Genomic DNA, 24,767 nt, shown 5'->3' with positions numbered 1-24,767 from the left:
AACACATATTAGGATAAGATACGAAATGTGCTGCAAGAAGCCAGTCTTACAGTGTACATATTGCAATGGATAGGTTGAAGGTATTTGGGGTTTGTTGTTGTCTGCTAACAACGCGAGTCCTTTACTTATAGCTTCGTGTGTGTGGTCTTGTTACCAATTGCTCAGAGATAATCTCCGCTCACTTTGCTTCCCTGAGTAATCTCTGCCCTCATCCATCAAATCGCGCAGTACACGTGTATCAAATTCTGCGCCTCCAAGGAGTCACTAGTACTGCATTGGCATGTTCGCATCATAAACTTTAAACGACACGAATGAATTGCAATGGTCAGGTATCAAAATATGCCGCATATGTACATGCGAAGCTGGCAATAAATACGACACACCTCGCCCCAATTTGCTCCTGAGCCATGCCATCACATCTTTATCACCCTGGCCCAATGTTGACTAGTCTTCCCTAGCCAGCCCTATAGAAGGCAGATAGCCGTTCCTAATGTTGACGCCTGGCGCAGCAAACAACACAAAGCAAAGAATCAGTGGGCTGTACTAGATTCCTTCCACCGATTGCGTCTGCAGGCAGATCACTCGGGACAGTGTGACAAAGATGATAGCTGAGTGGGAAATGGCGAGCGGCGCAGCTAAGATGAATTGAGCTGAAAAGCTGAGCCATTGTACGGTAAACCAACGGTAAACATGAGTTAACGTGCTCCACCTGAAACACAAGTCCTGCCAAGAACGTCCGCTCGTTTTCAAAATACACTTCGGGTTCAACATGAACAGGAAGCGCAATCTGCTTTCCCGACGACGTGGTTCAGTCTCCCTGCAGGCAGTCCTCATCCAGACCCAATCCAGATTAGCCAATAACACAGCTGTAGATTAATTTATCAACGGCAGTTCGTCATTGGCTAATTTGGCTTCGAACACCTTGCAGCCTGTCGAGAATGAAAGCAGCTGAACTTGGGAACGGCTGAGATGAGATGAGACTTGACGAGGTCACAGTGTCCCCCTCTTTGGAGGCTAGGCTTGTTGCATACCGCCCGCCCTTCCCGCGCCCTTCTGATGCATCCCGCGCCCCGCTGATGTTGAATGACTAATGAAGTTACGGATTGCAAGATCTCAAGCAGGATGATCCAAAGTTCGGGGAAGTTGTTCTGCAGCATATATTGCTAAAATGAGGTAGGAGGGGTGGAAAGTGAACGTTTGAACCACCTGTGTGTCACCATAACCGTGAATAATTAGTAGTTAACTGATGCTAACATCTCGACTCGGTATCAATACGGTTAGAACCGAGTCTCAAAGGCATGTGGTTGCAACCGACTTAGGAAATTTCCGACAAAGTCTACTCATGTGTAGAATTTGACTCGTTTTCACTATGCTCAATGTGCGACTCGATATTTCCATAACTAGTTGGAACAGGGCACCACATACTCTGCATAGTCAAACTGGTTACGAGTCTAACCCGATATGCTGTATAGTATGGGCCATACAACTTGAACTTGCCACAAGTCCTCACCACCCATCCTACTTAGCAGTATCCAAAACACCGATGGCATTAATTGCATGATCCATTTATTTGTGCATAGGCGTTTTTGCATCGGATTTCGTCAGAGTTGCAAGCATGACCTTGTCTAGGCCAGGAGACGCTCGTAAGGCGCGGCTTATCTTCCTGTCATGAGCGATGATAATGTTTAGATGATCAATGTTTGATGAAATCCTAGAAGTGTGTGTGTACGGCAAGTCCAGCCTCCTGCTCCGCCATCATTATATGTCTACAAAGTTCGCCTCTTCATACCCATCCTCTAACAGTATGACTGTCGTCTCAAATAATCCCATCTGGTTGCCAGCCATGAATTCGGGTCTCATTTACAGCTATTTTACAGGTTTGTGGAGAGCCAGTCAGATGATGTATTGATCTAAGCTTGGCTGCGGCTCCGCAGTTGCCGGCTCCGCTGGGGTGATATATGATTGCAGTGAGCAAAATACTTCTCAAAATCACCGATGTCGGATGTCCTTACCGTATCATCAGTGCTAACATTCGGACAAGAGGTACGTTGATGCCCCCGAAGCAGTCATTTCGCTAAGAATCGTTGTATAGGTCGAACTGGTCTGGGTGAGTAGAGTTTCACATCAGAAGAACTAGATAACAATTCGCAACAGAGGCAACGCTGGTCCCTAATGACCGTCCTGTATCTCAGTGTATGTAGCTTGCGTAACACGTGTGGTTGGCAAGTTGGGCTGACTCGAATTTTCTAGGTGCGCTATGTTGGAATATTATATGCTGTGTATGTTTGCAAGGCTAGGCAATTGTCGTTGTGCTAATCAGTCATCTCCCACAATCAGCACCGACATGCTGGGTATGTTTCCTCACATACAAAGTGTTTATGTCTTCTGACCTACGGCATACAGCTGCAGCTCGGACCATCCCAATGACAGATGCAGTGAGTATTTTGCCCCGGTTGCTGCCATTCCCATCCAATTAATTGCACTCCCATGTAGGGGTGAGTGACTTGACCCGCTCGTTTGCTCAATATAATGACTCCCACAGCTGTGAGTCTGTCCGGAGTCTAATCTTTCGAGGCTGATCATTAACTGGATTCGTCAGGCCGTATCAGGTTCCTCGCAATAGAGTGGACAAATATCGTCGTGTTTGCAATGACGGGCGGTGAGCCATGCAGCTGCAACCCCTCAGTGATACTGGCTCACTGGTATATCATGCAAGTCATCATGATAACCCGGTTACATGCTATGTATCAGCGATCTAGAAAGGTGCTGATACTTCTCATTGTCGTCTTACTGGCTGTCAACATCGCCAATGGAGTGACAAACGGAATAAAAACTAGGCATGCCTCAGGAAGTAAGCTCAATTATGGGTGAAATACTGAAGACCATGAGGCTCATTGACGAATGCCAGAGGTGTACATTCTCTTTGGCGCCTATGAGTGTGCTATTGACTATGGGGGAAATGACCAACTTCTGAGTCCCTTGACTTGGATACTCACCACTGTATGGGAGGTCCTCACACTGGGGCTCGCAGTCTGGATTGCTGTAAAACATTTTCGTGAACTGCGACGATCATCTACAGGAGGGATTATCGGGGACTGTTTTACGGTGTTGATGAAAACTCACGTGGTCTACTTTACGAGGTGAGCTTGTGAAGTTGTGATGTGAATGTGGTTGTTCCGTTTCACTGAAGCTTCGCACGCGCTAACTTAGCTTTGTTGCTGGTTCTTGCTTCCAGTTCGGTTATTCGTTTTCAACAATCTCAGTGGTATGTTGATCTGTCACTGACCTCTGCATGCGACCATAGTTCATTGTTTCTATAGGACGCATATCCATATTCTTTGGAACGTCAGATTTTTGGCGGTATCACTCAAATTTTCTTCCTCGTGCAGATGTTTGTGCTGGGACCACACTTGATCCTTAGCGTTCGGGAATACAACGCTAAGCTCGTAGACGATTCTGATGCAGCAACCGCCATGACTTCTATTGCTTTCCAGGATCGCGTGCATGTGTCAACTAGCAGCAGTGTGTAGCACGGGAAATGCTCGATGTGATCGACAATTGTCGGGTACTCTACAGGTGGCGGGAGGATTTGTTTTTTTGTTCAAGTTTTGTCGTTGTACCTATTATTATTCATGTAAGTTATTTAGTGTTCTCAAGTAGCCTAAAATTAGGAGAACATCCCTGAAGCCGCCCCTCCGGCGCAGAAAAGTCCGGCACGCACTACGGCAAGAACGGCGGAGAACGGCGGCAAAGCTGGTGGCTAACAGACGGCACGTCGGACATTGAAAACACACCTGGAGGTACGCCACTCTCACGTGATGCATCATTGACACCTGGTCTTCAGCTCCCTAGTGATTCCCACTTTAATTCATTCAACAACCATGATGCGGACCCCTCTGCATTTGACCACGATGCATTTATCGCTCTCATCAATGACCTGAATTTCAACATCAGCATTTTGGACAACCCTCCTCTTAATCTTACTCGACCCTCTATCAATACTTCTAATAACAGTAGTGCTTATCCCGAAATCTTTCTCCCTCCGGTTCCTCCTGCAACTCCCCCCCTATCAACGATTCCAATAACACCAGCACTTATCCCCAAGTCTCTCTACCTCCGGTCCCTCCTGCAACTACCCTCCCTATCAATGCTTACACTAGTGCTCATCTCCAAGTCTTTCTCCCTTCGGTTCCTCCTGCAACTACCGTCCCTGTCAATACTTCTAATGACACTAGCGCTCATCCTGACGTCTTTCTTCCTCCTGTTCCTCCTGCAACCCCCCTTGTTGGAGGTTCTGAGACACAGGACGAAGCACTGACTTTGCCAGTTGATGCTGGAACTCAGCCTCTCGTGGAAAGCGTCCACAACAACTCACCGCACCTACCTCAGCTAATCAATTTGAGCCACTCCCGGAGGGGTGCCGCCGAGTGCAAAAACCTTTCAATGCAAGAGAGCATGACAACGACACCGGCAGGCCAACAAAGTAAGTTTTTTGTATGCTGCAAGTTGCATGGTGCTAATATCATTTAATCTTAGACGCGCTCAACATACATAATCGGTAAAGAGCATAGATAGTATTGTCTTATCTACTAGTGTTGGTAATATAATTGAATGTTTCTTGATGTCTTATGAAAAGAACCTTTGTGAGAGTTGTGAATATTTTGTGCTATATACTCCTGCATGCCCGCGATATGAGTGACTGCTTCATGTACTCATCAGGAAATCGCCGAGACCTCGGTATGTCTAGTCACATTTGATAAGACGCCATAACAAAGATACATCAGGATTAACCTTGTCAATCATTGACCATGCAATATTACATAGTTGTTGAATGGCTACTTTCTATCGTCTGGACTCTCAGAATTTTGACTATTGGTATGGTTCTGCCACATCAGTAAATTCTCACATTGCTTGATTGCCTTTTCCGTCACTTGTCCCACTTATTTTCCCATGGAAGGACGGACAAGCTGCACACAAGGACAGGTAATGTCCATTTGTCACAAGCTGCACAAGCTCGGAAAGTAGACCCCTCCCTCTTGTTGCACCTTTTTTTGTACTTATTTTACCTTTTTCCATGCTTGCTCAAGAGAATGGACTGCAGCACAAGTAGTAGCAAGTAGACACAAGCATGCGACCTTATTTCTCCTTATTAAAATTGCGTGTACTTGTTCACACTCGGTTTGAGAAAACATGATGAAAACACTGCATTTAAAGCTAGGCAAGCAGACAAGCTAATTCAACGGTACACAGAAAAGTAAGATACAGGCAAAAAAGGGAGAGCAAGTATAGAACAAGTACTGCCAAGTATCATTAAATGCAAGGTAATAATATGGAGCGAAAAATGAGAAATTGAGATGTGGCGTGACGAAGGGGATGCATGACGACAATATTAATATTAGTAGCGGCGGTGATGACGAGACAGCACATGAAGAACGAGGGTGCATAGTAGAGTAGTAGTACTGATAACAAATAATAGTCAGTCGCGAGCTAGACTACAAAATGAAGGACAGCGCACCACTTGCATCTAGCAGATGAGAGCGTGCTCATCCTGAGATTCCTCGCCATTCATGTCTGTCGGCACGCCAGACCTCTTCATGGCAATGCTCAGTGCGAGCTCCGAGATCTCGAGAAGGACCGACTCTGGCTGACGTTCAATAGCGGCTAAGTAAGACCGGGTGATCTGGCCATAATTGGCATCCGAAAATGCCAGTGGAATAGTGCTGTCCTTTCCCATGGATTGTTATGCACCTGGGGAGCTTTGCCTCTGCCTCTGTGGGTGGTGTCAATCTCGCTCAAGATCATGTGTCCCTCAGCCAAAAGCTTGACAGCGCGTTCAACCTGAAACATGGAGAATGAGCCAGCTGTATGAGCAGATGAAAAAAAACACGCACCGCTGCCATGACAAGAGAAAGAATGCCTTTCCCCAGCCCTGAATTAGTATCCAGCGTCAAGTTGATGGCATTAAGCGAAGAAGTCATGTGGTGCACAAGGACCTGCAAGATAAGATCAGACTTGAATGGGTACAACCTCTCTCTGTCGTCTGTTATTTCCCCATACAAGAAGGCATAGTCCTTAAGGAGGGTGTGTGAAAAGTCTTGGCGGTCCTTATCAGTAGTGAGATTGTCCTGTGAGATCAGGAAGAGTGCGTATACAATGAGGGCAGACTGGGAGAGGGCGTTGCACCAATCTGACAACCGCTGGAGACTAATAAAAAAATCAATCAGATTTCAGTAGCATCCAAAAAAGCACCTACCACGGAGATAATGGGCCCATCAACAGTGACCGTGTGTTGAATTTTACCCTTGTAGACACCATTCCAGACTGACTGCAGGACACGGCATAAATCTATGTCAGTAATGGTCCATACTTCTTCAAGATCGCCAACACAGCGAAGGACAGTCAGGATGAACTCTCTCTTCCACTTGTTTCCTGTCAAATATCCGTCAGGAAGGTGGCACATCCTGTAGAGAGAACGATGGAGGACCTCCACTGGTGGCTTTGTTGCCTTGGATGATGCAGCGCTGGTACGAGGGGCAGCGGTCTGAGTGTCTGGAATGGAGGACTTCAGCCGCTTTGCTGCAGGGGCTTTGAGTGTGGCAGTGATGCCAGTCTAACATATCATAGTCAGTAAAATGTTAGCATAATGAGGAATGAGAAGCATACCGCAGACATCAGCTGGTGCAGAGATACTGGTTCAGTAGGTTCGGTCTTGACTCAGATAATGGCATCGGGCCTCTCCATGATTTCAACTTCAGATGACGGTGTCATTAAGTCGTCGTCTGCATCAAGATATGTCGATTTCCGCTTTTGACTTGCTGGCTGCGAGCCGAAGTCTACTAAAACAGGGCGACAAGAGCTGGGTTTCTGTGCGAGGGGTGGGGGCTCAAGGTCAGATTCATGGGCTGAAGAATGTAGCTCAGAGTCAGAATCAGAATTGTAGTCCACTAGGGAGGTAGGCTGTGTAAAATCGGCCGCGATGGGATCTGCCCCATCATCGATATCTGAATGCATGCCAGTGAGGAAGTCATTGTCAAAATTTTCAATGGCATCGAACTGATCAGGTACCAGGATTGTGTCACGATGTGCAACATTCGGAGGCACCACCTTCTTGAAGGCCTTGGAACTAATTTGAATACCCTGTGGTGGGGTTAAAATTGCATTGAATTAGAATATAAATGTGATTAGACTCACCATAAATCCTTGGTTTGTAAAAGCTGTTGAGGGCTCATCGTCATCAAAGTCGTCATCTGCAAACAGACTTGAGTAAGTAGACCCCATGTGGCCTTCGGGATCAGGAGTACTGATGGGCATGAGTGGGGGTGTGCTGTTGCTACTCATAGTGCTCCCCTTTGTGAGTTTAGAAAGGGGAGCAGAGCTGGATATGTTGGACCGCTGGATGGAAGACGTGCCGGTAGAGGGATTTGCCTTGGAGGCTGGCCCATATATGGTGGCCGGAATAGTTGACATCCAACCTGGGATACATCCAGCAAGTGCAAATTTCTTAGGGCTTTTAGCATCATCATTGAGTATTGAAAGATTGAAGAAAAAAAGTGCGGTTTCAGTCAGGAGGAGCTTCATTGTGACTGTTAAGGTAAGACACTCACGTGTCAGACGTGATATCTCCATCACGTGCCTTTGTTATTGTTGATCCATCAATACTAATATCAGCGTCTACAACTGCTTGAATCGCATCCCTCACCACCTGCTTGAATGGTTTTTTCCCCCTGGCTGCCCCCGGCACTGGCATGTTCAACTCTTCACCACTTGCAGGGTGTTCCACATTAGCACTGGCTGCTACCTTTCTACCTCCACGCCCACCACCAGCCTTGCCGTTGGTGCCAATGACCTGATCAGCAGCAATTTCTGCGCCTGCCTCAGGCTTCCTGAGAGCTGTGGTCAACGTTGAGGTCTCCATGGCCTTTGCACCCTTTTTACAGCGCGTGCATGGGGACGCTTGGGCTTAGGTGCGTCAACCCGTGCGGCATCTTCATCTGCCTGCATCTTGGCCTGTAAAGTAGCAATACACTGATAACCTTCCTGAACAGCAGCTTCACTTGCCTCCATTTCCTCTTGTTCACGCTGGTCATCAGCAGCTTTCTGAGCAATGGTATGTCTTTTTACACGACCCGCAGTCAAAATGTGTCCAGGATGCTGAGTAGCGTTTTTAGCACGAGTCACCATACGGTTTGGAACTGTGGTAGATTGGGACATTATACTGATGAAGGGCTTGGGAGGCTGAAGAAAGTCGAAGGCGGTGGGTTACGAGACAAAGGTGAGTTTCGTCATGTCTTCAAAATTTGCAGCCAAAGCTGACTCTGAATAATACATTGACCCTACTAGTAAATGTAATATACTAGTCTTGGAGCCTCAAAATCACCGGCAATTTCTCAGCGCAATGTCATTTATCCCTTCGCATTCACCATACTACCCAATACTATGCCTAGTATCCGCCCTACTCACAACATCTTTCAGCTTGAATGTCAATTTCCCGGCTGTATGTGCTGGTTTCGAAACCGTTCAGGCCGCACTCAACATATGGGTGCAGTCCACCCAAATCACAATGTTGTGCCTGCTTTAGGACCACCCCTTGAGGATCTTCCCCTACCGCACCAGTTACCATCTCCACCTCGTGATGTTTCGCCTCCCCCACCAGATTTCTCGCCGCCACCTCCAGACTTCTCGCCGCCACCTCCCAATTTCTCAATGCCACCTCCAGAGCTCTCACTGCCACTGCAGTCATCACCTGTTCCAATGGCTGGTGACGAGGATCCAAACCCCCCAGAGGCAGAATTCACAGATGCGAGTGGGCGATACTATCACACGTACCACTCGCTCCTCAATGGCAAGTACATTCCAGTCTGTGGTTTGTGTTTTTAACTTAAGTATGTTCTCAGGATGACCGTGCACGGCTGACGGTGTGTTTCTGCCACCCGGCATGCCACCAACTCTTCCACCACCAAAGTCTCCTCATGATTGGAGCCTGTATCACAACGACGTAGAATTTGCAACAGCGGAATTCACGTTCAAACAATGTCATATGTCTCACACAGCTTCAGATTTCCTGTTCGATTTAATGGCTGTGATGCTGGCAAAACACAACGACTCCCCTCCGTTCGCCGATCACAAGGATCTACACAAGGTCATCAACACCACCGAACTTGGCGATGTCCCCTGGCAATGTCTCTCAGTTCAGTACGTGGGGGAACGCTCTGAGGATAATGTCCCGCCATGGATGGACAATGAATATGAAGTCTGGTATAGGGACCCCCGCTTGATGGTGCATAATATGCTAGCAAACCCTACCTACAAGGGTGAGATTGACTATGCGCTGTTCCGAGAGTATGACACGTCGGATAACACATGCCGATGGAAAGACTTTATGTCTGGAGACTGGGCATGGCAGCAGGCTGTAAGTATTTGATTCGTTGTTATAACTCAGGCATAACTAATGTCTTGTCAGGATGACATATCGAATGATCACAATACGCATGGATCGATGTTCATTCCGATCATTCTCGGTAGCGACAAGACTACTGTCTCCGTCGGTACAGGCAACAATGAGTACTATCCGTTGTATGCATCAATTGGTAATGTACATAACAATGTGCAGCGCGCACACCGCGATGCTCTCGTCGTCATTGGTTTCCTCTCTATACCCAAAAGTACATGTTAACATTTGAAATCTCATCGCCCTTCATCTGATCTATGCTACAGCTAATAGGAAATATACTCATGATGACACATTTCGTACATTTCGTCGCCAGTTGTTCCACCGCTCGCTCTCCCTAATTCTCGCCAGTCTCAAGCCTGCGATGACTGATTACGAGGTCGTGCGCTGTCCAGATGGTCATTTTCGACATGTCATATACGGTCTGGGACCCTATATCGCAGACTACGAGGAGCAACTGGTGCTGTCCTGCACTGTTAAAAATTGGTGCCCAAAGTGAGTATTTGAACTTGCAATCACTCACTACTTCTACTGACAATTATTGTAGATGTCTCGCAATTCGAACAAACCTTGATGGTGGTGGTATGCATCGCTGTCGGGAACACACCGACCTAATGATACATGAAAACGTGCATTCAGATACGTTATGGCATGAGTATGGTAACATAAGTGTTGTTGTCGTGAGTGGAACCACCTGCTCTCTAATTACATACTAATCTATTTTATGCAGCCATTCACAAACGACTTCCCCTGGGCCGATATTTATCAATTGCTGTCCTTTGATCTCCTCCACCAACTGATCAAAGGCGCTTTCAAGGACCATCTCGTGGACTGGGTAGTAAAGTACCTTAGAATCACACATGGGACCAAATGAGGAGACGAGATCATGAGCGACGTAGATCGCAGGTACGTGACGTCTAATTAGTTTAATGATATTGTCTAATGAAAAGTCAGAATTGCTGCTGTAGCATTGTTCCTGGCCTCCGGCGATTCCCTGAAGGCCGCGACTTCAAACAGTGGACGGGTGACAATTCAAAATCACTCATGAAGGTATTCCTTCCGGCTATCAAAGGCCACGTACCTCGAGATATGGTGCGTGCATTTCGCGCACTATTAGAATTTTGCTATCTCGTTTGGCACAATGTCGTTACCGAATGTACCATGCTTCAAATTCAAGATGCATTGGTTCGGTTTCACCGCTATCGCCAGATATTCGAAACCACAGGCACAGTCTCTCACTTCTCGCTCCCTCGCCAGCACTCAATGTGCCATTATGCAGACATGATCCGACTCTTTGGCGCCCCGAACGGATTATGTTCGTCGATCACGGAATCCAAGCATATCAAAGCTGTGAAGAATCCCTGGCGGTGGTCCAGCAAGAACAACGCCCTCGGTCAAATGCTTTTGACCAACCAACGCCTCGACAAGCTTGCAGCGTCTCATGTAGACTTTGCGACACGAGGGATGCTTGTTGGCTCAGTGTTATCATGAGCTGTGGCCGCTCTCCGTAAGTACTTCCATATCTAATTGTCTTCTCGCATACTTATTTACGGTTGTAGGGCATGAAGATCAACCACCAGCGCTGGCAGGTGCTCCTCCTGTTGTACTGCCAACAGAAGACAGCATTGACGACAGTGAAGCTGTTGATGGTCTGACTGTACTTGCTTTTGTGCAGCTCGCAAAGACCCCTGTGAGTGATATTGTGATATAATTGTTCTCAATACTCATCATGATTTTCACAGAATGTAAACAGGCACGGACGGTAGCAGAATTAGCAGTGGAGGTTGACGTTCCACACCTCTGACGCCTCATCTGATACTTCCTTTTCTCCCAACTCTTCCCTAATGATCCCCGAGACCCCGAAGATGTACCTGCTGCTGGCTGCCCTCGACATGAGGGCAAACTCTACATCTTCAATTCTGCTGCTGCGACGTTCTATGCCCCCAGTGATCCGAGCGGCGTTGGCGGCATGTGACGTGAACAGATTCGTGTGTGTCCACTCTGGCGGAATGTCTACGCCCGTAATGATTGTGTGTTCATCAACACCAATCCGGGTGCTGAAGGGATGCAAGGACTTGAAGTTGCAAGAATCAAGTCCTTCTTTTCATTCAAACATGACTGGGAATTATATCCCTGCACTCTCGTTCATTGGTTTGACAAGGTCGGCGACTGCACTGACGAGGACACTGGCATGTGGATAGTGTGTCCCAGTGTTCATGACGACGACTCCCCAAACCTCACCGTGATTCATATTGATACAGTCTACCGCGCAGCACATCTAATCCCTGTCTACGGTTCCGATTTCATTCCCAATTCCCTCAAGTATTATCACTCCTATGATGCTTTCCGCTTGTTCTACGTCAACAAATATGCCGATCACCATGCCTTCGAGATAGCATCATGACCGCTGCGCATGACATTGCTGCCTTATGGCAGAACATTCAGGTTAGTCCTCAATTCAATCCTCAGTCTGTTGCTAATGGCCAGATCATCTAATTACACCTAGCATCTCCCCCCTCTTGACAAACCTTACTTCGAGGCCATGTTCAAGGTAGAGGGTGCTCAGTACTTCACCAAGATTCTCAAGGCTCCAGGATGCTGCCAGTGACGCTATCGGTACTTGTCTTATTGCGCAGACTCGGAGGAAGCAAGCCCCAGGCCTAATGTACTAGTTAGCATCATGCAGATCAATCCGCCGGTCAGGGATGAGGTACTAGTAGTATTGGTGCGGGCAGCCTACTACTTCATAGCACAGTATCATTGACTACACAATTTTATACTTGCCAACTTTGTCGTTCGTCAGTTACTTTTCATGTTTGTGTGTTCAACTTGTGCTCTTATACTACTTTTCGGCTTTTGTGCGACATGCGCCTCCTTGGTTACTTGGCACAAGTGAACAAGTGAAATTAAGTCTCAATTTTCGAAACAAGCGAGCACAAGGATTGTGCGAATTTACTGATGCACCACAGACCCCTTGGGCGACATTTTGACCAGAGGTTATCATGTCACACCTTTGGTTGCCTGCACTTGCACTTTTCTCACATATTGGCAATGGTATTGGAGGACTTGGCCATGGCATGCCATGTAGTTATTGAATGATTGTGTTCTATCACTTGGCTGTAATATCTACGACTCCTGGTATGGTCCTGCTGTCACAGGCCTCTTGGGTGACATTTTGACCAGAGGTTATTTTGTCACACCTTTGGTTGCCTTCACTTGCACTTTTCTCACATATTGGCAATGGTATTGAAGGACTTGGCCATGGCATGCTATATAGTTATTGAATGAGTATGTTTGATCACTTGGCTGTAATATCGCTGTCATAGGCCCCTCGGGTGCCATTTTGACCTGAGGTTAACATGTCACACCTTCGGTTGCCTTCACTTGCACTCTTATCACATACCATTGGCAATGGTATCGGAGGACTTATGCAATTACTTTGGCGGCCCTTTGCACACATTCTTGGCTGTAATATTCAAGGTTCTTGGTATTGTCCTGTTATCTCATGTCCCTAAGGGCGAGCGTGTAGGTAATGACTAGGACACCTTCTACATAATTGACATTCGAGCACGAACACTTGGAAACCTTTGCGAAGAGGTCAGGTTCGTGCTAAGCTTCCAGTGCAGCCCCATATAGTAGCCCAGTCACGGTTTGCTTGTCTTTGCGGCCTTCGTCCTCAGCGTCCATATCCTTGGAGGAAGTCATCCGTATCAGTGGTCTCATAGTCTCCCTCAAAGGTACTGGCGACGACGAATGTTGCTTGGACTGTGGGACCGACTGTTGCGCTTATGCTTAAAGTTTCATGATTAGTGCGGGCGGGGGAAGTGGCGGTAGAAGGAACCTAGATGATGGTTGTGACTCTTTGCACTTTGTAAAAACTAGAAAGAGAGTTAGAAAGCTAACCGATAATGCAGACAAAATTTACTAGTCCAGAGAGCTGAAAGGGCATCTTGTCCTTGAAGACCTTTCACTGCATCGGGTGTGACAGAGAGGACAGGTGCAGGTAAGGTTCTGAGCATGGAGATGGGGTGAATTCAAGGACATTGGAAGATACAAGCGCCTTTGGGGACTGTAATCAATGTTTTTGAATCGCAAGAAAACCCTACCTGCTAAAAATCCCAGAAGTTCTAGAATGAGGAATTCACGGAATTCTGGTATTTAGTTTACCGGACCAGACATCGGACTTGACAGATATCCAAGTCAGGCACTGGTCTTAACACGCCCTTGCAAGGCTTTGCATGGTCTTATATAGGTCCTTGGCTTCTTGAGCGAGAATATTGCGATTGAGATTGGGAGTCCCTGTCCTGATTGTGTTCACATTCACGTCCTGGTGCTTCTGGCCATGAAGGCTGTGCCTGTGCAGCCGTACTTGAGCGATAAACACCATGTGCATCTCCAGATCGACCTTCAGGCACCCTTGACTGATCCCGTTCTTCATGACTCTGAGCCAGAGGAAGCGGCCGATGAGGACTCAGAAGCTCCAGATGTGACAGATGTGTGTGCTCAGACGGCGTCGAAGCCTCATTGGACTATAGATACAAAAAAAAAAAAAAAAAAGTAAACAGCAAATATGTCTCATATCAGAAACACATACAGGTGGTTCGACAGTTATATTTGGAATGCTGGCGGTAGATTGTGTTCATGAGTGGAATCATTGTCTCAGGTTGAAGTAGTCGAGTGGGTTTCTTGAGTGTGGGGGGCTTCGTTTCTGGGAGGGAACTTGCGATTGGTCGGATTCTACTTGGCTTGAGGGATGGGAATCAGTATATGGGGCAGGCATGATGGATGACTCCCGGTGAGGTCCAGGAGGTGGCATGGGTTGCTAAAGGAGGAAACAATCAGTGCCCGATACTAAATACAGTTTAAGAGGCCGCACAAAATCTCTGACAGCCGTCCCAGGAGTTGCTGTAGCAACAACTTTGGGGTCTGCACGCCATTGTTCTATCATGTAGGAAAAGGATGCGCGACAATCATTCGTTCACTGACTGAGCTGAAAACGATATCTCTGACGCCAGCATCGTTATCATTCTTGATCCGCATGTACGGTGCACAAATGAATGTAGGTGTTTGAAGTGGAGGATTGGAACATAGGGGCGCAGGCATTGAGATAGGGGTACTGGGTTGTGCAGGTAAACTGCCAGTATCCCCTGGGTGGTGAATATCGTCTTCAATTTGCTTCTCATCTTGTGCGTCACTTGAGAGGTCCATACTGCTGTCTTGAGAGCTTCTTGGAGGTTCTGTTATAGGACTTGGAACTCTGAAAACATTTGGTATGTGCTTGACAATGAGAGATCAGGGAGGAGTGCTAGAGGGAGAGCCTAAACTCATTGGTGATAAGGTACGTTCGAGATCTTCGTCCATTATCTACTATGTCTCAGGATCATGCGTATGAGCGAGTGAAAGTGCACTCACAAGGGCGTTAAGAGGCGGAGATAAAGACCAATTTTGCCACTACCTCCAGCGGGCTTGTACTAGTATCGAGGCTCAAATCTTTTGTTTCTTCGGGAGGCGATAGGCATTGACGTGATTGGAACTGCCTGGACTGAACTCACTGCCCATGATGGCTGAGCCTGGATACCCACTGATACGCGTTCAGGTGGAGGTAGCGGGTGATGGGCGCTATCTGCATGGTGAATATGTCATTGAAAAGGAACCCCTGTGGTCAAGCACGTATCACTCACCTGGGACTATGCTCGCCTGTTCGTATGCCTTGGTCCAGGCTCTCCTCATGGGACAAAAGGAACTTCATCAGCAACATGTTTGACATTAGTTGTGTGCGCTTTGTGATTGCTAAAATAAAACAAAGGCAGTAAACCGACGCGAGAGCTATCAAACATTTCCGAGATAGGTTGTTATTCATGTCCGGTAAAATCCGGTTCGAGCCTTCAATTACAATTTGGAAGGAGAACCGGTTAAAGAAGGACAATGTTATTACAAATTTTGATTTCAAGCGACAAAGAGACATTGCATGATTTACTGAAAAAATTCAATGGGGATCTCATGCTGCAAGTGTTCTAGGGCCACAGTCCCCTGAGATGGAAGGGGACGTGCATAGGATTGAATGATGGGTCCTATATTTGCTCTCCTGCGATTGCCATCTCTGTCCACACCATACATGTTGAAGTCTCTATTGTAGGATTAACATGAAGTAGACGTAGAAAGAGTGAAATTAATACTTGATGTATACCAATTCTCGAGCGGCTTCATGTATCTTGACCAGAGGTGCTCCTTCGATGCGGATAATTCTGCTATATTTTGATTACACTGGTGTCACCAGTCTTGCCAAGCTGCATCCGGAGTGACTTCTGACACCACTCATAAAACTTGAAAAGAAAGATCAATGTTAAAGACGCCATGTAGGTAAGTTACTCACCAAGCAAACAATCAGAGCAATTATTGTCATCGAAGGGTTTCCCTCATGGTCAACAATTTGATCCCAGTAGACGTCCGCAACACAACTGGAAGGTTGGCTACTAGTGGGACGTAAGAGCATGTGATGCCAGAGTTCCCTGGCCATCTGTAGGTTGACTATTTCTACAATAACTTGCCACTACAAATAGATTCATACCCAAGCAAATACATGAGAGCGTCAAATTCACTTACATCAATAGCTTGGACATTGCTATCGATGACAGCTGTCATCCTGACAATGCGCTCGTGTGAAGACTGAGAATCCACACAAAAACCCATATCGTTGCCAGGCTTCATGCAATGACCAAGCACCTTTCTAAGTTCGGAGACCATGGAGTTGGGTTTGTGATCGTACTTGTCGTTGTTAAGTTAGTATATTAAGGAACAATTATAATGCATTCACCGTTTCTTGTAGGTGATGCCAATGGAAGCGAATTCCTGGGTTAAAGTCGACTGGGGATAGAATACAAAAATGAGTTCAGAAATCAAAGGCTAAAAACAGAGGTACTTGCGCTCAATGCATTGACAGTCCTGAAGAGACAATTGGTTCCTTGACAGGCTTTCCAAAAAGCACAGGGTGATGAACTGTCGCCTTATTGGTGACATTTTGATGATCCTCATGGCGTTTCCATAGCGTCCAGTGAAGAGACTGCCCATGAGGGTAGCTTTCATTGATCGGGATATGATCGCCCAGGGGTGGTCGATTGTTAGTTCGGTTAAGATAGACTGACAATAAGCATTCTGATCTGAGGTTGTTTTGGTCCAGCGAAGCTCCTCTGCAGGGAAGGTGTTGGTTGTGGGCCTCATTACGTCTAGAGAAACAAGATCTTATGGCAACAAAATCAGCTCATGAAGTGGCTCTGGTGGTGTTGGCGAAGGTGCTGTTGACTGTGCCATCGATGATGCTGTTGACAGCACCATAAATGATGCCGTTGGCAGTACTGAAGCAGGTACCATCGGCTGTGCTGGCGCTGGGGGTGATCCCAGTGCTAGTGCCAGCGAGCTCATACTGGCGCTGGGTATGAAACCATAGTGAGACCCTATCATGGTCAATAGATGGATATCCTGAAATTGAAAAAATGTACCAAACCCTTGTGGGTAGTAGGATCCTGCAGTATAATCAGTGAACGCTTCACTGTGCGTGCCATCATTGAAGTTGTCGGTAAAATTGTCATTGCAGTCGTCAGCGTTGTTGAAAGTAGCAGTAAGATAGTGACCAAAAGGCCAAGGTGCTAGTTGTACATCAAATTTCTTTTCGACTGCTCATGTCAGTCAGAAATAGAAGTATGACACCAGAAAAAACTCACGAGTAAGCCATGTCCATACAGAAATCAATTTGGTTTTGTGAACTCTCGATACCATTTCAGTATCATAAAGTTCTTTGCCATCATCTTGAGCCTATATGGTGATGTATCATGATGTTTTAAGAACTTGAAGCACTGAAGTAACAATAACTCACAGTGAACCCATAAATGGGTACCAGGACATCATATTCCTTTCTTTCTAAGGGTACCACAAGCAGACCGCCATGATAATTCATAGCTATATAACCCAAGGGTTCGTCAGATAGAGGCCAGAAGTCGTATATGGGTACTTCTGTTGGCCACTGATAGAATTAGATTGATCGCATCGTCACGGCACTAGTAGAAAACTCACATAGCATGGACCAATATGCGTACGAGACAGGATGTAACAAGCAAAGTCGAGGTCAAAGCCGAGGTCATTGAAACTGCCCTGCGATGCGATAGGGATGTTTCATCAGTGTAATGCAAAAGTGCACTGGTGAAAATACAAACACTCACAGTGTGTTCAAACAATGTAATCCGGGTCACCCCTGGCCTGTTGTTGTAGATGTAAGTCATGACTTAGATCCAGGAGGGACAGCACTTTGAGGGAAGAGCGCTGTGTTATTTTAGCAAATTAATGCTTGATGGTATGGATTAGTATTAGTAGTATCTAAAGTGTTTGATCCCGCGGAACCAGTTGAACTGTAAGCCTAGGCAGGCCTAGGCTTACCACACGTGCATCTGTCAATCTAGTAGATGATCTTATCTCTTTATCGTGACTGTATTGATCGTCAATCATGTGCTCTTTCACCATCAAATATTGTCTAACCTCACAGAATGCTCAATGCTAATTCACAGTAAGCTCTCTAGATCTTGGTCTTGAAAATACTCTTGAGATTAATGATTGCTATGCCCAAAGCACTTGTATGCCAGCATATCAAAAGAGGAGACTGGCGCTTGCGCGCCGCTACAATATGTATTATGGTCACTGAGCATCGTACGTACACTATTAAGCAAAGGCCGTGGCTAAGAACTCCTCGATTTCTCTCTTGTGCTGGGCCTGTTCGCATGCATTAGAGTAGGTAGAAGATAAAAGGCCCAACCACTCACTTTGCTACCTGTAGTGATGGAGCTCGTTGGCTGCCTTCCAGTGTAGTACAGATATTTGCCTTTGTGGTACTGCGTCTTGTTGGTGGCAGTTAGAATACGGGGTCCAACATAAGTCCACGCCCCGTTATTCAATGGCTCCTCCTATGTAAGGGTTAGCTGGAATATCAAGAATCGACAAAAAAAGTTTACCTGGCACCAAAGTATATCTGCGTTGGGATACTTGTCAAAGATGAGGAGTGATCTGTAAATGTTAGTGAAACACTGTAGATGACCTAACTAAGCTTACTCACGAGGTTGTAGGGGAAAGGTGAGATTTGCTCAATGCAGCTGATGACCACACCTTTGATGCCCTTGGCGTCACACTCCTGAATGAGTATCTGGTATACTTGACCTAATCCCATGGTGAGGTCACTCAAAAACAAAATGACGGTGCGACATACCGGTGCAGAGGATGTGACACCTCACTTCCTCAGCAGGCACTAGGTGTTTAGGATGGGAATCGGGAATATAGTGTTCGAAGTGAGTGTTGCCAACCATCTCCGAAAGATCCAAACGAGCATTGGGATGGCGCAGAAGTGATTTGGAAAAGAAAATAATGAGTGGCTTGCGGAAGTCGTGGTGAATTTGACGACAGAGCACATGGAACTGCAAGAAACTCAGTGTTATGATCAGCGTTCACCAAATGGTAAAGGCCTAACACAACCACTAGGACTCGTCAAGGATAAGAGCAATAGATGTTATTGAGAGTGAACGTCTGAGTCTACACTGGGTAGGAACGAAGAGGTTAAGTCTAAGGAGTACTACTGACTACGACCTAAACTATATACTACTATTGAGGCGGAGATATCTGAGTATGAAAGGTAGTGATATATCTATATATAAGATCATAACATTGCGCCTAGGGTATAGGGCGTCTTATCAACCAATCAACTACAGAAAGGGTTCATAGGGGTATCGGTGATTAAGCAGGGTCTCAGGGTACTGCTTCTATTCAGGGTGAACGGAGATTAAGAAGGGTGAGAGAGTTTTGTGACAAGAAGTCTCGAGCAGTAATTAAGGATCTTGATGTATCGGGTTTGATCGGATCTAAGGGTTTCTCCAGGGTCTTCGGTAATGAGCATGCTTCTCTATGAGTGGCGCTTCTGTGATAGGGTTCAGGGTTTTAGCTGTGACTGTGCAACAGGTTCTTATGTAAGGGGTTCGGTGAATGACGGAGGTAACTCTTAACATGTCATGTGTGGGAAGTGAAGGTCTGCGATGTGAAGGGATGATGACTCTTCGAGAGATGGCTCGTAAAGGACTCTCGGTTATGGTTCGATCATAGAGGCGTGTAGATGCTTATGATGTAACCCGTTGCCTAATCGTAGGACTTCTAAGGATGTGATGACTTCGGATGTCTATGGTTACAGATATAGATGGATGACATTGATGTAGTATAGATGTGATGTAAAGATAGTGATCGTTAATCGGTTATCCATCTTATCTTATCAGGGATCTTATCTTATCTAATCTTATCAGATAGGTGACTTAGGGTTCGATAATCGAAATTTAGATGCAATTGGTAACATTCATGACACTCAGCAGGATACTCACGAAACCAAAGTAAAGAACTCACATAATTAGCGGGCATACTGAGACAACCTGATCAGTAGGCGTCATGGGGGAAAGATACACGTACATTGGATACACAACTTGCATATTGCAATCTTGGTACTGCCTCTCAACTTTCTCTGGTGTAGGAAAGACGTTGGGATGATCGTCGCAAAGTTGGAGGAAGCGCTCAATCCTTCCACTTGAATGCTCAGGACCTTGACTATCATACCCGTGTGGCAAGCTCATTATAAGGCCACAGTGCTGCAACCATTTCCGTTTGCGAGAGGCGATGAATTGATCGATGATGCACTGGGCATTATTGGCGAAGTTGCCAAACTGTGCCTCCCACATAGTGAGGGAGCTCGGTGAAACTAGTGAGTAGCCCAATCCAAACCCAAGAGTTCCATATTTGGATAATGACGAGTTGCATACGACAAACCAAGCTTGATTTGAACTGAGGTCATTCAGAGGGATATACTGCTGTTCATTCTTCTGATCATGAATGACAGCGTGCTGCTGAGAGAATGTACCTCTTTCCACATCCTGACCGGGGACGCCCACATGTATCTTTTCAAGTGCAAGAGAGCCAAATGCAAGAGCCTCGGCAGTTGGCCAATCAATGTTGTGACCTTCTTCAACTGTCTTGCCATGGCCGCCAAGGATACGAGCAAGGTTGCAATGCAGGGTGAAACCAGGAGGATATGATGAAATGGCCTTTCCAATGCGCTTGAGAATATCTTCATCAGAACCTGTAGCACGGGTTGGCAGTGTCTCTTCTGCCAATTGCCAGGGAGAAGGGAAACCCTGCCAAGATGCGGATAGCCGTTCCTTGCTGGTCGGAACATAATCCTTCGCCGCACCAGCAGCCTTCTCCAGCATCCCCCAAACCCACTTCTTATGCTCCTCGATATCCTTCTCAGTAAAGGTCCCACGGCCGACCAAGAACTTCGTGTACTGGGTAAGTGGTGTTGGCTGCTTTTCAATCACCTGATGCATCTGCGGTTGAGTGAAATGGGGCTGATCCATTTCATTATGGCCGTAACAACGGTAGAAAACGATGTCGATTACAACATCATGTTTGTACTTTGTGCGATAATCAGCCGCAAGTTGGCAGACGAAGTTGACAGCTTCAACGTTATCACCATTAACGTGGAAAATTGGGGCGTCTATGGACTTGGCGATATCGAAAGGGTAAGGAGTGGAACGAGCAAAATGAGGGTCAGTAGTGAAACTGATCTGGTTGTTCACGATGAGATGAATGGTGCCACCAGTACCATAGTTGGGTAAGTTGTGGAAGCCCATGGTTTCATAGACTATTCCCTGCCCAGCGAATGCGGCATCACCGTGAAGCAGCACACCCATGGCAGTGTTGTGAGTGGACTCATTGCCCTCCACATTCTGTATGGCATAGGTCTTGCCCAGGATGACTGGATATTCGGCTTCTAGATGTGATGGGTTGGCAACAAGCGACAAGGAGACCTTCTTGCCAGACGGCGTTGGTGAACATAATTGGCACCCAGATGATATTTGACGTCGCCCACTGGGTTGTCAACATCCGTTCCCTGCAGAGTAGGGGCTTAAGTGCGAGTGCATGGAGTGCAGAGACCCTCACTTGAGAGACCATGGGGTTCCCTTGATGAATAACTTAGGGCTCTATCAACAAATATTGTCAGTCCAAGATTGTCGACAGTGGTACCAGGACTTACTATTCCAAATGAAGTCCTCCGTTCGCTCGGGTCTGGTCCTGCACTGAAACCAAGGAAGCCACCAGCTTGTGATGCCAGTGCCATTTGACGAGCCCATAATCACGGACAGTGAGTCTCTCCATGCATGGCGACTGGACAACGGACTATGGCAGCACTAAAAACAGGTGAGGAGCATGATGAGAGAAATGAACAGACGGACTGACCTCTGCTCAATCGAAGAGATGATGCATCTGGATGCACAATGTGCACCAGTGACGCGGTTGGTTGGATGATGTTTCTCCATGCGCTGAAGGATAATGATTAGCTGTACAAACCATGCCTCAAATGGAGTGCTTACCTCCCAATAACGCACAAGATCAGTGACACGCTCGCCAGCATTGAGTGTTGGCGGCTCACGTTCATAACACTCTAACTCCCTTCTAGCATCCTTGCAATCTTCCTCGACTGCTTTGCCTCCCGTTCGTGCCATTGTTGAAGGTCCAACACCACATATGGGAGCTGTGGAAGGGACACCTGTTCCTGTGTTATTTTTCGCTTTTTGGTGCCTTAGTACCACTGGCAGCAGCAGTACTCTTTTGTTTCCTGGTGCCTGCAGCTGATTTTTGTGTATTATTGACCATCATTGTGACATTCTCGAATGGTGGAGGTGGCATGTACTAGATAGGATGAGGCATGTAGGGCACATAACTTCCTGATGCCGGCGGCAGAAGGTTTGATGGATGGGTGACCTGTGATGGGGTATGAAGGCTGCTTGGCAATCCATAAGCCTGGTGTTGAAAAGCATGATGATACCGCGGGTAAACTGGAGTAGTACTAGCAAAAGAAGGATGAGTGGGAGCACTTGAAATCGGAGATGGCTGAATGTGTAACTGCTGAAAACTCATATTTTGAAAAAAAAAATTCTCCGTCAGACAGAGAGCTCGAATACTTATACCAGCTGCTTGGTGTTGTGAAAGGGCATGGCCACAGGCCTCCCATTGATCTCGATGAGCGGCAAGCAAATGTATTGCATAGCCTTGCATCGGCTTGCGGGCGTAGAATCCTCCGAAACTGATGTGCAGTCATGATAGGTCTGAATTTACAGATATTGTCAAGTAATAGTCGAGTCGGTAGATGAGAAATGACGACCAGAGGCTGGTGCTCCATGCAAGTATAGTGCTCAAGATAAGAAACTATCTTTCTTCATCTTGATGCACAATTAGGCAAATTGGGTTGTTGCATCGCCTTGTTTACAAAAATGTTTGGTCGAAGTGTAATGAACCGGGTTGTGAGGATGAACTGCCTCATTTTCGAAGTGAAGTGTCACAAGTCAGTTTGAACTGCGTTCAGTTCACCAGCAACACTAACTTGGGGCTATGATCATATGGTTCCGAGTCAGGATGGTTTAGGATTCGTAATCTAACTTGTGTTCAATGGTAAACATGTTATCTAGCTCCTCAATAATAGATTCCGTACTTCCATTTTGCTCCTGATCAAATAGAACTTCTTCCTCGACGCCAGTAGGCTCATACTCAGAGTTTTCACTATCGATCTCCTCATGTTCGTCACCCTCTCTACCATCAACGGTGATCTCCTGGGGACTGGAAACGTCGGAAGGAGAACCCACAGGCAGCATGTCCTGATGAGAATAGACATGGCCCACCCCCAGACCATAATGAAACCGCATGAGCATGTCCCTGTCTACAAATCTATTGCGCAATTTTAGTGAAGGAAAATTTACGAACCTTGAATGCACTTACCGATTAACGAAATATTCTTGCCAGTCGCCTCTGTCTCTAGCCATGCCAGACAATCCTCTGCCATCTGCATGGTGCATTCCTTTAGAGAAGTGAGGGATTATATGACTAGCTCTGAGGACATCTACTGGATTCAGGAAACCAAAAGCGCCTTCACTATCCAACAACGAAAAACAAATGTGATCCAAAGCCATCCTGCAACTATCAGCATCTGCAGCCTCATACCAGCGTACAAATAGAAACTCCATTTGATGGGGAGTCTGATAGGAACCTCTGACAACAACAGTGTTGACGTGGTGGATTCCTAATACATTGGCGTAATGATAGTGTCCTGATTCGCTAGAACTACTGAGCACCATGATGTTGCAGTGAGAGGTCTTGGGATTGATAACATCCTGATCGCGTCTTGTGTCGTAGGTTGTATAGTTGATGCATGCAATATTGTGGTGGAAGATGCGATTCCTTTTGAAGAGAATTTGATTGATGTCGCCATGTGCCGCTTGATCCAAATCAGCAAATTGAGATGATAGGACACGTTGGAGAAGATGGTCTTTCAAGCGTGAAAAATAATTCTGCATATCAAGTATTTGGCAATCAATGATCTATTCGTAGAAATCAACATAGCGATACTCACCTTCATGGCTGGATCGCCCTCGCGCAAACGCAAATGAGAACCTATGTTGTCGTTAATTTTCTCACTCAGACCGATGTGGTGGTGAATGGTAGGATCACTGTCTGCCGCTTCATGGGATTGGGACTGTTGAAGGTGATTCTTGATACGTCTGATGCGTGTTTGGTGACGCTCAATCTGAGTTAGTTGGTGAACAAATGTTTTGCGGTCTGTTCTGAGATATCTTTGTTTTCCTGTGCGATGCTCAAGTTCTCCCTGTCATAGACGTCAAACACAAATAAGCTGAGAACTCCAGAAACTTACTGCCTCTGTGCTATAAGAATCAGTAGTACCGAGGCGCCTTATACACAACGCGTAATCTCCAAGCGAGTGGAACTTGTAAGTGTGCAAATTTAAGGAAACTTTCCTGTGCAACACATTGCGTTCTACAGATTCCGCCATCCCATCTGGCTTGTCCTCATGCTTGGAAGGGTTCTTGCCCTTGCCAGCTTGAGTTTGTCGAGCTGCTTCCTTTGCCTGACGCCTCGATCGCGTATTCACTTCCTTGTCTAGCTCTCTTGCATCATAGGCTGTGCAGACATTTGCCTTGAATCTGCGGAACTGCTTGCCAAGCTCGGTTGTTGTCTGATCTAGAATATCTAACGTCAAGTCAGAATGCATGTGGAGCTTGGCAAGGCCATGCCAATACGCTAGGGTAAAAAGGAGGTCTCAAATGACCGTGTCGTGAGGACGGGGGAGAAGATCATCGAAAACAGGAATCGCACACTAAGGAGAATCAGCCTAGCTAATGTAGTAGCCTGCACGTTGACTTACCTGGAGGAGATCTTCAAAGTTACGTGCCGCCAT

General features: G+C 46.5%; 8 protein-coding genes across 8 annotated transcripts; 3 read left to right on the top strand and 5 right to left on the bottom strand.

Moving 5' to 3' along the window:
* Positions 1-1,241: 1,241 nt before the first annotated feature.
* Positions 1,242-4,624, top strand: EDB91DRAFT_1350471 (uncharacterized protein). The gene is made up of 18 exons (XM_041326066.1): positions 1,242-1,643; positions 1,716-1,877; positions 1,935-1,967; positions 2,024-2,043; positions 2,093-2,107; positions 2,155-2,193; positions 2,251-2,279; positions 2,338-2,351; positions 2,404-2,439; positions 2,494-2,544; positions 2,600-2,851; positions 2,909-3,140; positions 3,211-3,265; positions 3,321-3,522; positions 3,577-3,634; positions 3,688-4,188; positions 4,236-4,483; positions 4,537-4,624. Exons 1-18 carry the CDS (start codon positions 1,616-1,618, stop codon positions 4,560-4,562), a joined length of 2,001 nt encoding a protein of 666 aa, XP_041171479.1. The 5' UTR covers positions 1,242-1,615; the 3' UTR covers positions 4,563-4,624.
* A 900-nt stretch (positions 4,625-5,524) lies between these two features.
* Positions 5,525-8,211, bottom strand: EDB91DRAFT_1086689 (uncharacterized protein; the record flags this gene model as incomplete). Its single annotated transcript, XM_041316090.1, has 9 exons — positions 5,525-5,725; positions 5,749-5,838; positions 5,892-6,197; positions 6,254-6,325; positions 6,368-6,610; positions 6,751-7,137; positions 7,192-7,507; positions 7,605-7,846; positions 7,927-8,211. The coding sequence occupies 9 exons, from the start codon at positions 8,209-8,211 to the stop codon at positions 5,525-5,527; spliced, it is 2,142 nt and encodes a 713-aa protein (XP_041171478.1).
* Positions 8,212-8,436: 225 nt separating this feature from the next.
* Positions 8,437-8,877, top strand: EDB91DRAFT_1254215 (uncharacterized protein; the record flags this gene model as incomplete). Its single annotated transcript, XM_041323779.1, has 2 exons — positions 8,437-8,494; positions 8,546-8,877. The coding sequence occupies 2 exons, from the start codon at positions 8,437-8,439 to the stop codon at positions 8,875-8,877; spliced, it is 390 nt and encodes a 129-aa protein (XP_041171477.1).
* A 205-nt stretch (positions 8,878-9,082) lies between these two features.
* On the top strand, positions 9,083-11,852 carry EDB91DRAFT_1239616 (uncharacterized protein; the record flags this gene model as incomplete). The annotated part of the gene is made up of 9 exons (XM_041321879.1): positions 9,083-9,409; positions 9,461-9,662; positions 9,715-9,943; positions 9,996-10,128; positions 10,179-10,286; positions 10,332-10,354; positions 10,417-10,927; positions 11,346-11,408; positions 11,433-11,852. 9 exons carry the CDS (start codon positions 9,083-9,085, stop codon positions 11,850-11,852), a joined length of 2,016 nt encoding a protein of 671 aa, XP_041171476.1.
* Positions 11,853-13,240: 1,388 nt separating this feature from the next.
* On the bottom strand, positions 13,241-13,467 carry EDB91DRAFT_1061494 (uncharacterized protein; the record flags this gene model as incomplete). The annotated part of the gene is made up of 2 exons (XM_041314449.1): positions 13,241-13,326; positions 13,374-13,467. 2 exons carry the CDS (start codon positions 13,465-13,467, stop codon positions 13,241-13,243), a joined length of 180 nt encoding a protein of 59 aa, XP_041171475.1.
* A 225-nt stretch (positions 13,468-13,692) lies between these two features.
* EDB91DRAFT_1086687 (uncharacterized protein) lies at positions 13,693-17,721 on the bottom strand (the record flags this gene model as incomplete). Its single annotated transcript, XM_041316089.1, has 18 exons — positions 13,693-13,977; positions 14,043-14,070; positions 14,325-14,389; positions 14,435-14,705; positions 14,861-14,919; positions 15,001-15,067; positions 15,130-15,238; positions 15,714-15,771; positions 15,822-15,998; positions 16,052-16,213; positions 16,263-16,312; positions 16,591-16,671; positions 16,778-16,924; positions 16,945-17,118; positions 17,167-17,257; positions 17,319-17,465; positions 17,516-17,593; positions 17,662-17,721. The coding sequence occupies 18 exons, from the start codon at positions 17,719-17,721 to the stop codon at positions 13,693-13,695; spliced, it is 2,109 nt and encodes a 702-aa protein (XP_041171474.1).
* Positions 17,722-18,154: 433 nt separating this feature from the next.
* On the bottom strand, positions 18,155-21,638 carry EDB91DRAFT_1263550 (Transketolase, pyrimidine binding domain-containing protein; the record flags this gene model as incomplete). The annotated part of the gene is made up of 9 exons (XM_041324456.1): positions 18,155-18,205; positions 18,256-18,396; positions 18,445-18,516; positions 18,546-18,646; positions 18,696-18,900; positions 19,871-19,886; positions 19,934-21,388; positions 21,461-21,501; positions 21,555-21,638. 9 exons carry the CDS (start codon positions 21,636-21,638, stop codon positions 18,155-18,157), a joined length of 2,166 nt encoding a protein of 721 aa, XP_041171473.1.
* A 1,300-nt stretch (positions 21,639-22,938) lies between these two features.
* On the bottom strand, positions 22,939-24,767 carry EDB91DRAFT_1254209 (uncharacterized protein; the record flags this gene model as incomplete). The annotated part of the gene is made up of 6 exons (XM_041323778.1): positions 22,939-23,242; positions 23,294-23,862; positions 23,925-24,176; positions 24,225-24,587; positions 24,639-24,686; positions 24,735-24,767. The coding sequence occupies 6 exons, from the start codon at positions 24,765-24,767 to the stop codon at positions 22,939-22,941; spliced, it is 1,569 nt and encodes a 522-aa protein (XP_041171472.1).

This window comes from Suillus paluster, assembly GCF_016628075.1.
Source record: "Suillus paluster strain FC165 chromosome Unknown EDB91scaffold_102, whole genome shotgun sequence".
NCBI lineage: Eukaryota > Fungi > Basidiomycota > Agaricomycetes > Boletales > Suillaceae > Suillus > Suillus paluster.
This window is presented reverse-complemented; position numbering and strand designations above follow the sequence as displayed.